We start from the raw sequence: 15,901 nt of genomic DNA on the forward strand, positions 1-15,901 counted from the left end.
CAGTCCTTTGTATTCCTTGAACTAGAGGCAACCAGTCTGACCTGTGCCACCCTAGGGCACTTGCACGATGTAAATCACCTCTACTGGAAAAGCTAAGGAAGGGCCAGTCCGTTCAAAGTGTTCATCCTCTGTTTGCCCTGACTGAGCCGCCAGCTCATCTCCCCACTGGATATTTCTTTTCATTGCTGTAAATCTCCCAGAAGCAGACAACCTTGCCAACACAGAATATAACAAATAAAATACTTACGTTCAGGTAGGGGAATGAGTGGGATAAATTTGCTGAATACACTCTTCGTAATAGAAGGACTGGATACGAAGCAGGAATAATTGCCTTTGTCTGATGCCTCAACATTCGCGATGTAGAGATTGCCATTTGTCTGAGACACAAATCTTCGTTTATCCATTGTGATAAACACAGGAAATTCATTTAGAAGCCAGCGGTAGCTAAGATCATCTAGAAAAAAAATATTGTCTACTAAATATTAAGCTCTTCTACAAAAGCAAACACTTTGTTTTTTAGTAATAATCCAGTGCATAATCTAATCTAGGCTATTGTAGAGCATACGTTGGAAGTAGGCCAAGACAAACCGCAAATTTTCTAAAAGCTACTATAGGTTGAGTGAATATAAACATGTTGCTAAGCATTATATATATATACATATATATATCAATTATTTTTAGACTACTAATATTCTTCTATTCCATTGATGGACTAAATGAAACTCAGAGATTAAATGCTTTGCTTAGAATTTCATGACTGTTAAATAGAACTGGGATTTTTGAATCAAGATCTGATAATTCAAAGCTCATGACCCACTTCCCTACTGCATTTTAAAAATAAAATCAATATTACTAACCATACTGTGGCTTTATATCTTTTTTGTTTTGGTGCTCCTATTTTAAATTATAGATTTAGAAATGAGTTTATATAACCTGTTCTGGCCACTGTTAAAAGTAAAAACCACAGGAACGGAGGAATGTATGTTACTACTTTTCTTAAATATTAGGAAGCAGATCATATTGTAACTCTTAACCACGGGAAATTCCTTTGGCTGAACATACTGGCTGGTGTGACCAAAAGGTTGGATTTCCTCATTAATTTGCTATTTTCATGCAGCTTTCTCTTCCTATCTCCCCTCCCTGCTTTGAGAATGACCCCAGAGGTATCATGCAGAGTGGTAATGCCCAAGAGGGAACTATGGGCATTGCATACTTCTCAGTCACACAAGTTGATTTCCTTTAAAACATTATTACCACGTGAAGACAACTGCCACTAGGAAGATTATAAGGGGGATCTCTTATGCTAAGTTAGATCAGAGTTTAGATATGAGATGGTGGAAGGCCAATATCTTTGAAAAATAAAATAAATATGGAACACCACCCTTTTGCTTTAGGGAGTTCAAGGTGACTAGAGAAGCTGTCAAAGGGAGTGTGAAAGAGAGCTGACTATGAAAAAATACAAGAATTTCTGGGGAATAGTAATCCAGGGTATTCCATTTAGATTAGCTACATAATTTTCTCCAGCAATTTACAATATTGGGGAAGTAAATGAAGACAATTACATTATCCTCGTTTTAGATCTTAGCTTTTTAATAGTAGAAGCAGTATGCTTGTGTTATCAAAGTAAATAGAAAATTCAGAGAAAGTTAAAAGAGAAAGAATATTAAACCATCATAACTCTCCAATTTAGAGTTATCATTAACATATATGTTTTTAGACATTTATATCTGTGAATAATTCTATCATTTTAACAGTTATCCTTAAGCTGACTTAAGGTCAGGTAAAAAACACAGAAAAATCCAGATAGGAAGAAACTTAGGGAACAGCTTAACTTGCTGGGTTCTTGAAATTGGGCAAGAAATAATGCCATGTAATTTTTGCTCCAAAATGATATATATAGTAAATTGTAAAACATACTGTAAATGTCTGATTTGTGAAATACTTTTTTTCTATTCTCAGTTAAAAATATAACTCAATATTTTGCCATGATTTCTGGTTGCAATTGAATTCCAAGAAATAAGTCAGGGGAAATATAGATTTCCTTACAGAAAAAAATAATTTAATGTTACAATGTTTTCAAGATATCACACACAAAATACATTTGGAATAGTGTGGGTACTCCATAGTTATGTGAATATGGAGACTTGCTTTTTAATTCTAGGCTAACTGTAACTTTGGTTAGGCTATTTAATGAATTATTCAGTTTCTCTAAAGTTTTATGACTTTGTTTTGTGTTCCACTCATAAGAAATATGTGAAGAGGAATGAAATAATGTTTTAATATTTGAACTTTTATGGACAAAAGCTAGGTCAGTGAAATTATTGTGATGAATATTGTGAAATTATTGTGTTTGCACAAACACAAATCTTGGACTATAGAGCGATTGGTTTGGCTAATATAAAGCCCAGTGTGGGTTCTCCACTTTACTTATTTAATACATGTTGAGGACCAACCCCAGCCAGGTAAGTCAGTTGGTTAGAGCTTCGTCCCCATGTACCTAGGTTTCAGATTCGATCCCTGGTCAGGGCGCATACAAGAATCAATTAGTGAATGTATAAATAAGTGGAACAACAAATCAATGTCTCTGTCTCTCTCTCCCTCTCTCTTTCTCCCACCCCCCATCCTCTCCCTCTCAAATCAATAAATTTTTAAAAATACATACTGAGGACCTTCTATGTGCTGCTAAACAAGACAGATGTGGTTTTTGCCCTTGTGGGACTTGTAACATAAATAAATGTAAATTTATCTAGTAAAATTTAGCCTACTGATAAGCCACTCACCTGGACAAAATCATAATTGCAATACGTTAGAAGCTATCATTTCTCATTAAAGCAAAGGTAGGAACTGCTATTGGCATTTTCAGACAGAGACACTGAGGTTTAGCTAGGTCAGTTGACTTCCCAAGGCCACACAGCAATAGGGAGTCAGAGGTGGCTTTCTAACCTCCCTCTCCACCCCACCACTGCCCAAGCTGCTCCAGGATTGCTGTGTAGCGCCCTGCCTCTCCAGTTTAAGAATAAGGCTTATTTTTGGCATTCAAGAGCTAAATTCTGACCGAGTTCTCACAGGGACTCGATGGATTATATTTTTATGTCTTCCCCTGCCCCACGCAGATGGTAACATTAATCATCTCCGAAAAAGCCAACACCTGTTTTATTCATAGCACTGTTGGCTTCAATAATAAATTATTATAAAGTTATTTTTTTAGGAAAAGTAAGTTTCAGCACCTGTTTCAGAAATGTTGCTTTTATTGATTGATGCCTGAGATTTCTTCCCTTTGCCTCAAAAGAGTATGGACCATGTTACAGGAGAAATTTGTTTGGGGCAACTACAGCACATTTGGCTAGTTTCATTGTATTATTTTATAACACATCACTTATCTAACCTTGCTAAATAATGTATATTTCTCCTTGAAATATATCTGAAATACTTTAGGGTTCCCTGGATGAATAATTTGCAAACTTTCTAGAAGATGTTTGTGCTTTTTTTTTTTTTTTACCTCAATAGAATATAATTTACCTATGCCAATAAAATAGCTAATAGCTTCTAATTAGTGTTTTGATACCCATAGTAAATTATACATTAAATTTACTTAGAAAGAAATGTTTGCCAAGTTATACTGTGGGCCCAGGTAGTCTCTACTGTGCTCTCCCATTCCTGTCTGCTGACCTTTTATCCTATTGGGCTTCTTTTAAGATAGTATTCAACATGCCAGAGTTATTTTTCCAAGAGCATTCTTACTCCCTTATTCATTTAAAAATTCACACCTATGTCTATTATTAGGTATTCCACCCCCTTCACCCACTCATCCTCACCCCCTTCCCACGCATGTAAATGTACGTATCTTTTTCAGGATGAAGAGGTAATTAACTCATTTGGCTTAAATATTTGAATCCTGTTTTTGTCCATGACATTCTTCACTCAGCACAGCAGTTAAGATGCCGCAGAGACTAAAATAAGACTCATCTCGAAAAACCTCAAAGCCTGCTCCATGGACCTCTTCCTCCCCCTTCCTATCTATACTAATTCTTTAGGTAATCACGTGCAGCCCGATGGCCTCAAAAACAATTTATGTAATGATGAATCACAAAATGCTATTTCCAGCTCAAATGTTGCACCACATTGGGCACCACATTCATACAACTGCCAGCTTTCGACGGCTCCTTTTGGAAGTTTAATAAGCGTCTCACACTTAACATGTCCACGCCTGCTGTTCCAGGTAATGGAGACTCACTCCATTCTCTCAAGAGCTCATGCTCCAAACTGTGATGCCAGCCTTGATTCCTGCGTTTCTCTTATACCTTACATAAAGCCTACCAGCCAGTCCTCTTGGCTCTTCCTTCAAAATGTATCTTTCATTTTAACCACTTCTCCCTACCTGCACTGCCACCACCCTGCTCCGTCTGGTCTCACCTTTACCTTCCCTTCAGTCTTTTTTAAAACAGTAGCCAGGCTCATTTTTCTATAACTTAAGCAATGTCATGTAACTTATCTGCTCAAAGCCCTGCAATACAAATCTCAAACTAAAAGCTAATGCAAATACTATGAATTAGAAGGTTCTGTGTGATATGGCTCTTGAGTCTCTCTGATTTCATTTCTTACTACCCACTATCTCAATCCCTCTATTTCGGCCACCCTGGCTCACTTGTTCTTCCCCCTTTCAGGCCTTTGCTCTTGCTGTGGCATATGCCTGGCAAGTCCTGCCCTCACATATCTGCGATGTTAGCTTCATTTCCTTTAGGCCTTTATTCAGTTACCTTCTCAGTGATGTCCTTTATAAAAACTCAGCCATCCCCTCAACACCTCTTCTCCATGCTTCCCTGCATAATATTTTCTCCCTAGAGCTTATCTATTAATATTTATCATGCTCTAACTTTGAACTTTTTTTTTATTTACGTCTGTCTTTCCCAGTAGAAGGTCCCTGAGAGTGGGTAGCTTTTCCTGTCTTGCCCACTGAGGTATTCCTGTGGAATAAACAATGCCTGATACATAATGAGTACTCACAAGAGATTTGTTGAGTGAATAAGTGACTGAATGAAGCCCATCCATTCAGTGTTGAATATGGCCAAATACAGTCATTGGTTATTTATGATCATTTACTTTGCTGGAAATGCTATAAAGATGGGGAAATTCTTTTTTCATAGTTTTGGCAATTCTTCAAAGAAATAACTATTCTCTCATTGAAAGGTTGTAGCAACATTTTGAATCTACATTAAACCTGTATTTATCAATTATGTCTTTCTTATAGTTATTAGAAGGATAATTACCAGTATTTGATATGTAAAGAATCAGTTTTTGTATAATTGAAAATAGAGTATATATACCAGATTAATATATTCCATACAAAATTATTTATAACTGCCTATTATGACTCATTCTCTATGGAAATATTTAAAGTCAAATTGATGGCATACTATTAGAATATAAGAATATAAAACAGTGTGAAGAAGTGATATTTATTTATTATTTCAAGAGATATTTGATAAATAAAACAAGTGAAAACTGTTGACTATATACAAACTGTTCATCTTTCAATTAGCACTTTGGCAGCTTTTATTTTAGCCATAACAAATTACTGAAAACACAGATTCAAAGGTTGAATCTTGTACCAGATGACACTTAATTTATCCCCTTTCTAAACTAGATGATTATTCTTGCAGATTGGTGCTACTAATGAGATTAATATTTATTACATCTTTATCCCTTTCTTGTGTTTAATTACAGTTCGGAGTATATTGTAGATGTTAAATTGTTAATAGCATGATTGATTATATATCACTCCTCAGTACCTTTCTATTTCAGGAATCATTTGTAGAAAATCTATCATATTTTCTCCAGTGTAGCAGAAATATTAATGGGAACATAATCCAACATATATACTGTTTATAAACTGAAATGATCATACATTTTTGGAATTAGGGCCAAGTGATTAAAGAGACAAGGAAACCAGCCACTGGTGCATGATACATTATAAGGTTACACAAATACTGAGTCTAATTTATTGTAAATGTACCATCACTGTTAAGAAAATAAAAACTTGCCCATTTAATTCCATAGAGGCTCACAGGCACAGAGGAAGTACATTACCTGGAAAATGATACGGAGGGTCACAGAGTAGCACCATTCCTTTCCCTTCTTTCACTCTGACCTCAGGACGTTCCTCAGGTGGGAAAGGATCAAGATCTAATTGTGAAAACAAAGAGGAAACATTCACTGTCTGGTCAATAGAGACAGTCATTGAAGTTCACCTTCCAGCTGCTAATTCACTGTGGATCTGAGTCTTCTCAGGTGGTGTGACGAAGCCTACCAAAGTCAATTCCCCATTTTTCACATACTACAGAAGGTTTACACACACTACAGAAGATTTTCACACACTACAGGAGATTTACACACACTACAGAAGGGTGCTTTGGAGCCTGCGGATGCTGGTAGCAGCCTACACAACCCTTCTGACAGCCCTGAAGATTACAGATAGCCTAAACCTCTGCTTCACATTGAGGGAGAATCTCAATAAGGATATCTGAAAATACAAGGGGCACACACAAAACCGGGGATCTACCAAAGAAAGCAAGTAAAGAGGAATAACTTAGAGAAATGGACTAATGTGAAAGGTCTATTTCCCTTCCTGAGGGAGGGTTCCAAAGTGGAGAAGGAATCAGGGTGAAAGACAGGATCCTAGTTGAAGAGCGTGAAGGTCACCGATCTCTTGGTTCTTTTCAAGTTCTGGGTTTTCCTCAATTCTCATTTCCTGTGTGTTTGGAACTCACATTTTGTTTGATTCCTTGATACTCTACTATTTGACTCTTCCTTTGTTTCACTGGGGCTCATCCTGTTTCCATCCTGCCTCATCTCCTATTCCTTATCTGTCATCAGTACTCAAACTATACAATCTAATTGTTACTTCTCTCAATGTATTTAGATTTCTGAAAAGTCATCATCCGAATTGTTACCTTTATCCAGTGAACCCTTGACATCTACACTTCTAGTCCTGATACTTCACTTGGATGCCATTCCTATCCTCAGATACTTAGTTGACATTTCAACATGGATAACTTATGTTATCATAACCTCTGCATGTGAAGCAACCATTTATCTGCTTCCAACCACCCTTTAAATTGGTTTTATTTGCTCCCATCCCATTTTTAAGGAGAATAGAATATTTCTACCCTTTGACTAGACTTCCTTTTAAAAATATATATTTAGTTAAGGTCGTCTTTATTTTCAGAGCAATCCAATCAGTCCATTATTTCTTTGAGGATTGTTTATTACATACAGTGCAACTGTGATCACACCCATTTGATCTGACTGCACTTCATGACCCTGTTTCACTGCCTCCTAGTAGTCACTACCACATGGGTCCTCTAAAACATCATTTTAATCCTATAATTAATTTTGCAAAAGATTCAAATGCTGACATACTGCAGAACATCTAGTCCAACTCCTCTCCCAATGCACCATATTCCTGCAGAACAACCTTTAACTTTTACTTTAGTACAGTGTCTCTCAAAATATTTTTCATTATTGCACCCAACAGGAGAAATTTTATTTAATTTAAACTTAAAATAAGTGATTTAATTGAACATAATTTAATTTTTTCCCAGTAAAAGAAGTTAAATACTAAGGAATGAGACTTTGTCTGGTAGCGCTGAGTTTTGGAGAGTCACAAACCATTCTGCTATAATATCCAAGATGGTTTCTTCCCCGCAAGAACCAACTTTCACTCCCTCTGGTGTGATATCACCCCCATTGAGAATACATTTCCACTGATGTTAATTTTTAGAAACTTATTCAAGATCTTTCAGGACAAGGCCTTAGTTTATTTTTTAATGTTACCATTCACTATTTCAAGTGTATTTATAATACCTCTCATGATGCTTTGCTCTCCTGCAATTTTTTCTTCTCCACACAGTTAAGGCCCACTAATCACATAAGGCCCATTTATGGAGAATTTTTTTTCACTTTCCTTTCTTCCCTATTTCTCTTCCTGCTGAACTCGTATGATAACTTCTAAGTTTTACTCCACCTAAACACACTTGTGCGTTTTAAAGTTACAATTACTTACATCCAAAGCTCAGGGTGGCTTCAGTGCTTCTGACCATCCCATAGTTATTTGATGCTAAACAATAGTATACTCCAGCATCTTTCTGTTTGTCAGGGTTGTTGATAACAAGGTTTCCTCCTACCATACTGTACCGATCATTTGTCAGATCAATATCCCCATTATTCATTCTCCATCTATGAGAAAAAGAAGTAAATGTCATTCAAAGGTCACTGTGACCTTTGTACTCATCTAATACCATTCTAAAATAATATGGGGACAGCTCATTGTGAATTCAGACAATTAAATAGATGACTCAGTGTGGTATTTCTTCACACCCTATAATTGCATATTCTGGGCTCATGATTTATAATTTAGCTCAGGCACAGAAAGGTAAATGTTCAAGTGCATGAAATATTCCCACTTTTTCCATGAAACATCCCAAAGGACAAATATTTTATTGAATTTTCTAGATAAATTGGTTTCTTAGCGGATATACATGGTTTATAAATGATATCCATCTATGCACTCATTCAACTCATGCATACCTAGGTATGGCATTTAAAATATGAAAAGAATTCCTCTAACGGAAATAAAATATAAAATGATATATCAATATTTGATTTTAATATCAAAGTAATTTTCAATAAAACAAACTAACTGAAATCAGGGTTTTCACAGTAAATATCATAATTTGACCATAGAGGTCAATCACACAATTTGAAAATGATTAACAGTCAATTGAGTTTTGGTTTCCATGCCACAAATGTAATATTGCAAATATATTTTGGGGGATTGTGCTATAAATAAATTGACTAGAAACAAGAATCCAACTTTGTCGGTGAGATGATAAGAATGCATGTGGAAAGCAGTTTTCAATTAAGCTTCTCACCTGCATAATTTTATAATCGTTCTGTATCAGGGATCTCCCTTAAGGCTCAGTGTCTCTCACAGTGTTATAAGATAAGAGCTAGGGTTAAGTAGGGGCTGTGGCCTCAGTGCTAATTGCCTGGCACATTTCTGATTAGGGTCAGAATCTTTCCAAAAAGATATTTTGGAATCTCTCCTAATAAATAAAATATTTGGAACATTTTTAGTTTCATTTTTACAATCTAGGAGGTGATTTCAGAGCAAACACAGAAAACCTTGCTTTGCATTTTGAAAAACTACCAAATTCCAATCCCCAAAAATTCTCCCCCTCCCCCAGTTGATGGCATTATTGTCCCTGCTTGAACCATCCAATGTCAAATTGCTTAGTATTTGCCAAGGCAATTGGTTTCCTTGTTGAGCAGTTCCAGGTACTATGTTTTGTCCCCCCCCCCCCCAAAAAAAAGTTGACTCCAAATTTTTGTTTATTGCCTTAACTTCCTCCCAGGGGATCTGATTCTGCTTTTGATGTCATATAATGATTCAGTTTTGCCATGTTTGGGTAAGTTCATCGGTCTATTTAATTTTCAGAAACACCAGGACACTGTCGGAATCCCTTTCCAACAGCGTTATATGCAATTTTATTGAGGTGTTTTTTATTTGGAGGGAAAAGGAAACATAACAAAAGCCTTAAAGCTGATAATTGAAAGGTAAAGTTCCGTGTTGTACCTTTGAGGATGTTTCATTGAATACCAAATTATCACAAAACGTGCCACAAATATAAAACTACTATGTGAATGACAAATTGCATGATTACCAACGTTCGTAAGGCCTGCCCCGAATATTAAGTAAACTTTTAAAATTTCAAGTGTTCTTTTCCATCAGACAAATTGAACGCTTAGCTGTTTTTCCTTTTACTTTGCTGTCAACAGCAGACAGCCTTCAAAGCAAAATTACACATCGACGTCCCCCCGCTGGCTCTCCACATTGCGGCGTGGACAGTCAGGCCACACTCGCCCTGGCAACTCCTGTGCTGCCCAGCCTGTGAAAGGGAGCCAGGCACGCATTTACCAAGAGAAGTTTTGCTTCTTATTTTTATTTTTTAAATTTCGGTAAGAACACATAAAGGGACTGGAGGGAGTGGGAAATAGGCAGTTGCTCATCCATGTGTACAAAATTGTGGTTATTCAAAGCTTTGCTCCTTACTGCCTCTGCCCGGTGGGGTGGCGCGGGGGGGGTCACAAGAAGCCCAAGTTTCCAGAACACTATCTGTTACAACTCTTCCGTTTTGCTGCCTCCTTTCCAGCCTGGAGGCTGATCTGCTAAGGTTCCAGGTATGAATGTCAAGGACAGAACATCACAGAGTAAGCTTCGCGGAAATAGCTTTTGAGATGCTATCAACCTACCTAGGAAGATACATACTGAAAATTACATGTATCTCTGAAAGTCATAAAACCTGTGTTTCAGCCCTGGGTCTATGATTTACTCACTCTGAAGAAAGTCAGTTTACTCATTCAGGGCTCAGCTTTCGGCCCTGTAAAATTATGTGCTTGGATTAGGTCTCCTCTACAGCCCCTAGTGGTTACACTATTCCATGTCCATAAAACCCATTACATATGGCTTAAGGGTAGGAATAAGTCTAGCCCATCACATATATTCAAAACACATGTATAATTTATAATTTATAAAATGTCTACTTATATTGCACTCCCATGCATGAAATTGAAACAATAAAAACAATTTCAAAGAGATAGTGATGTGGTTTCTAAATTCATATTTTATTTTCAGAATAATTTTGTAATTATAGCCAGAGGCAAGAGAAAATGAGTTCGATTAGAATTAAATGGGGGAAAGGGGCACTCTCTTTGATAACAACTTTTTATAACAATAGAAAGTCATTTTTATATCTAGAAAAAAAATCTAGTATGAAAATCAACCTTGTTTAATGACAACCTTCAATTAAGGGAGGTGACATTAATATACTAGAGCCCCAATTTCTCCATCAATCACTCACTTTGTCTTCCTGGAGCCATTTCATTGGTGAAATTCAAATCCATGGGTGCCTGTTTAATTTTTCAATCTTAGGTTTTGTATCAGGCTAGAAACTGTTCATGTATTTTTTTTTTTTGAACCATCTGAAGCAGGCAAACCCATTGTTACTTTTTTAAAAGTTATTTTTGACATCATCAATGCATACCCCATAAAAACAGAGAAAATGGTTTCTATAGATTGTCCAATAGGTACAGACATTAAGAAATTTGCTGTGTTGTCTGAATACAGATCTGAGATGATTGAAAAAAAAAGTGTTGCTTTCTAGAATTATTTATGCAAGCACTTTAAATGTAGTTAATACAGAAATATTACCCATCATCTGTAGGTGTAAGTTATCTAGGCCAATACAAAGAACATTTTATCTTCAAATGTGCATGATCTCCATATAACCTTTTGCATGCTTAGCATGATCTCCATTACACAGTTTTAAAACTGATGTCAAATGACACTGGCATTATCTTTGCAGAAAATAATAAGTAAATTATTTGCATATATTTAAGAAAATTACTATTCAGGCATTAAACAACTTCTTAAAAATAACTTGTCTGCCAACATTTTTGTTAATTCCCCTGGACTTTGTAGAAAGCCTTATACTATAGCTCTCTCTTTCGGCAGAGTCATAGATGCTGATCTGTAACTCCTAGTTTGCCACTCCATTCTGAATGAGAAGTGAAGTACATTACTTGTAAACTGGAAAAGGGCTGGCACGTGCCCTACAGTTTAGTGACACTTTTCCTTCTGGTGATTCCTCTGGATAAATGGTATTAATTGGTTGTTCTTCAAAAATTGGTCCAAAGCCTTTGTCTTCCTCAGAAACTGTAAGAAAAATGAAATTATTTTACATTGTGCTGATTTATAAATCAAAAACATTGGAAACATTAAAAAAGTTTTTTGAAAAAAAAGTCAGAAACACAGAATCTATTTTCATTCAGACTGAAGATGTTTGCCTCTATAATCCTGGGGAAAACATTTAGGTTTTTATTCAAAAATTGTTTCTGCCCATCTCTCATTTCTCCCAAAGCACTCTGTGTTGCCATGCTTAACGACATGCAGCTCCTCAAATAAGTCATGTTGTCAGGCATCTGAGCTTTGCATGTGAGTTTCTTCTTTCTAGAACCACCATCTCACTTTCCTCCTCCTAACATTTGTACAGTCCTTTATGACTTAGCCGTAGAGTCCATTCCTTCAAGAAGCCACATCTCCCTGTCCTAGCTTCAGCTGGTCCTTACTTGTGTTCTCATAACTCTCTACCCAGCATATGGTACCTAACACACCTACTGTATAATTATTGATGCAAGTTTCGGTTCCACTAGATTGCAAATGCTTGGGGACAGGTGGCTGCCTCCATAGTCTCTGTATAATATGCTTAGCTAGCTGTCAAGCAGTCTGCAACACAATAGGTGCTTAATTTTTGAACAGCAGAATGAATGAATTTCTAGATGCTCTGGGTCCGTTCTCGTTCGTTATTTTTTTTCTGAACATGTAACCAGCACTGGTGCTTTGCAATATCTAGAACCATCAAGGCATTTACATGAATATGGGAACTGTCGAACTGGTTTAAAATCCGTCACAAAAATACACACATCGGGAAGCAGTTGCTCCTACAGTATATCCTCTCTGGACAGGCAGAGTGACACTCACAGCCAGACGAGAGGGGCAGCCCATGGCCTCAATGTGGCAGCATTTACAGAACAGAGCTAAGAGCCAAGTGTCCCAAATGGATTAATACCGATGTGTACGGTTAGAAAGTGGGGATACTCTTACATGGGATCACTGTGACATCTTTGCTAGTCAAAGCTATGGTTCACTTCTCCAATTTATTTTTAAGAGAGAGTTTAAGGAAAATGTCACAGAGACATTTTGTCAGTTCTAACATCAGCCTTGAGGATGAGAGCTTTGTTCCCGTTTCCTGTACCAAGCAGTTTAATCATGTCATTTAAATCTTGCCTTAGTAGTATTAACAGTGCTTCTCCAAGCCTCAGTCTTACCCTCCGTAAAATGGGGATAATAAAATATACCTCATTACATTATTGTGATAATTATTTTGAGACAATGTATGTAAGACAGTGCTATACCTGGCTTATAGCTTAGAGTCAGCAACTAGTGCTATTTTTCTTCTCAATGACAAGTGCTTTTCAAGAATTACATGTATATATTTCTGAATACTCCACTTCCATCTGCCCTTTATAGGAACAGATAATTAAACATTTAGGAGATAAAAATATGAAATTAACTGCCAACATAATATTGAATTTATTTTTCACATTGAAAAAATATTTAATATATTTCCCTTTGCTCGTTTTTTAGATCAAAAAGCAGAACAAGACACACTTTATATCACATCGGTGTTTCAGGTAAGTATTATTTTATAAATATATGTTCCTTGCTTTTCTAAAATTTTCATGCCTGAAAAAAATGATGTATTTTATTAAGTGGTTTAGCAATTACTCTACACATTTTATTTTGAGAACATGTTTGGGCCCTTGGAAAGTAAATTACTCAAAACAAGCTTTTGAATTGCATTGACATGCTCAGTGTGAACCTCTGGATGTCAACTTCATAACCCCCCCAAAGAGTATCTGAGGTCATCACTCTGTTAGCTCAACCAGGCTGCTCAGAGGAAGGGGAAGAAGTTTCAGGGAGGCTACAAGGCTCAGCAAATGATCCATTAATGCAAACATTATACTCTCTACCAACAAAAAATTAAGTCATCTATCTATCAATTTTTTTGTAGAGCCATGGAAAAATTAGATACAAATTATAATGCTTTGGAAGTATTATAGGGGTAAGGGGCACAAGAAATAAAAAACAAATTGTTATCATGTTTTCAGTATATATTGTTATTTTTAAAATATATGCCCTTTTTTTAGTGGATAGATTCTTCTGAAGAGAACAAAATTATAAATGACATTTCTCAAGCTAATTGAAGAACAAAACCTAAAATCACACTTTCTTTTGATCTACTCTTAATGCAAATTCATTTATCTTCTACAATATGGTTGTAATCTGTTGCAGAAGTAAGTTCATTTCCTAAATTTAAACAGAAAGATGAACAAGAAAGAAAGAAATCATATACGAATATTTGTCGTCAGATTTACAAATGCGAGTGAGATGCAAAGCTGCTGCTTTTTCCGCACCGCTCTCAATTTCATGATTATTATAATCAGTTGTATGAGCTAAAATGAGATTGCTTCACCTCTCACTGTGTGGAAGTGGCCCAGTGTTATCTTGCTACTCTGTTATTTCTGGTTAGTATAATTACAACTTATGCTTGAGAGTTATTTTTTATTCATTTTATACCCATTTTGAAACAAATTTTATTTCTCATTCTATAACATGTCATCTCAATCTGTTAGTTATCAAACATAATTTTACATAAGTGTATTTATTGTAAGAAGAGTCTCAGGAAAAAATTTATTAGAAAAAAGCTATGGCAACAAAATTTGAACAGAGGCTAATATTGGAATTTTTATAGTATTTACAATATTATAAAATGGTTATGGCCTGGGTAGTGTTACATGCTCTCTTGAAATACAATAAATATTTAAACTGTCTCAAAGCATACTTCTTCTAGACAGTGGCTTGGGCTTTAAATACTCTGGTACCCCAGTCCTCTAGGATCGTGGATAATAGGTAAACTGCAGTAATTTACCATAACTAAAATGAAAAGGAGTTGGTTTCAAGGACGTGCAGCAATCAGTGATTAGGGCAAAGACCAGGGGCAGATTAGCAGGAAGGTTAAGCCAACTAAACTGTCCTTTGCATGGCTTTACCTGCCCAAGGAGAGCCTATCACATTTCTTGACAGCAGCCACTTTTTTGACATATGGTCCACCCCCGAAGCCTCTAGACACTGTTTTGCATCACTGCCTGGGCATCTTCTCACACCTACCTGATGTCTACCTATGTGTGCTGTACAAGTCAAGGAATGTCTGAGGGCACAAAAGCTAGGACCCTTCCCCTACGGGTTTCAGAGGGAGCATGGCCCTGATAACCCTTTGGTTTTGAACTTCCAGCCTCCAGAGCTGTGAGACTATTTTCTGTTTTTCTAAGCCACCCAATTTTGGGATAGTAGGCCTAGGAAACTAATCTATGTATTATTCTTATTATTTAAGTAGTATAAATACTATTTAAAGTTATAATAAACTGTTAAACTTTAATGAACTAGCCTTTCCAAAATTAATTTAACAGTGATTTCCTTTTTAATTTAATTCCTATTAACATCCCGCAAAACAAGTGTTCTTTAAAATACTGACCTGACACAGCCCATGTTTCCCACGCCTGCACTGCCTGCACTTTCATTTGTGCCGCTTCCTCTAAGATTAGCTCTATTTCTAACACATGAAATACTTACCTACTATCGTTGAATATTCCTTAATTACTCAACGTAGTTATTTTAATGTTCTTAATATTTTTATCACTTAACTTTTCTTATCCCTTATTCCATGGTGAGGTTCTTTAAGTCAGGTAACGTATCTTACTGATCTTTACATAGCCTATGTGTAGTGATTCTCAACCCGCAAGGTGCAAATAAAAGTAGCTTTGGTGGCCTGCGGGCTGAGCCTTTCCGCCCTCTGAATCCCACGGCACCCAGCAGCGGCGCCCCGGCCCACCCGGCACGGCCGGGCTGCTGCGCACACAGGCGGCGGGGCTGCTCGCTGAAGCCCGGAGCGCTCCCTCTCCCACCACGGAGCAGCGGCTTTTACGTTACCAGTTTTACTCTGTTTATTGAGCACCTATTATGCAGTCACTGTGCTAGAAGCTACTGTCACATTCTTTTTTTAGTTTTAAGTCCTCCCAGGAATCTTGGGACTTTCACATATTGGAAGGTGGAGGTTCATAGAAGTTGAGCAATTTGCACGAGATTACACAGTGAGCGAGCGCCGGGCTGCAAAAGCAAACCCAGGTTGGTGACTCTGGCTCTGTTTTTTCCTGCTATATCATA

General features: G+C 36.8%; 1 protein-coding gene across 1 annotated transcript in view; it reads right to left on the reverse strand.

Annotated features, from left to right (window-relative positions):
- The window catches only part of LOC107528192 (contactin-1), a 139,197-nt gene that overhangs the window by 43,532 nt on the left and 79,764 nt on the right, over nt 1-15,901 (reverse strand). Inside the window, exons 4-7 of the mRNA XM_087813935.1 lie at nt 11,641-11,773; nt 8,063-8,235; nt 6,088-6,183; nt 248-454 (exon numbers count right to left, since the gene is read on the reverse strand). Coding sequence (XP_087670061.1) covers nt 248-454; nt 6,088-6,183; nt 8,063-8,235; nt 11,641-11,773 — 609 coding nt within the window. The remainder of the gene's footprint in view (nt 1-247; nt 455-6,087; nt 6,184-8,062; nt 8,236-11,640; nt 11,774-15,901) is intronic.

Source organism: Miniopterus natalensis, chromosome 2 (genome assembly GCF_054644295.1).
Source record: "Miniopterus natalensis isolate mMinNat1 chromosome 2, mMinNat1.hap1, whole genome shotgun sequence".
Classification (NCBI taxonomy): domain Eukaryota; kingdom Metazoa; phylum Chordata; class Mammalia; order Chiroptera; family Miniopteridae; genus Miniopterus; species Miniopterus natalensis.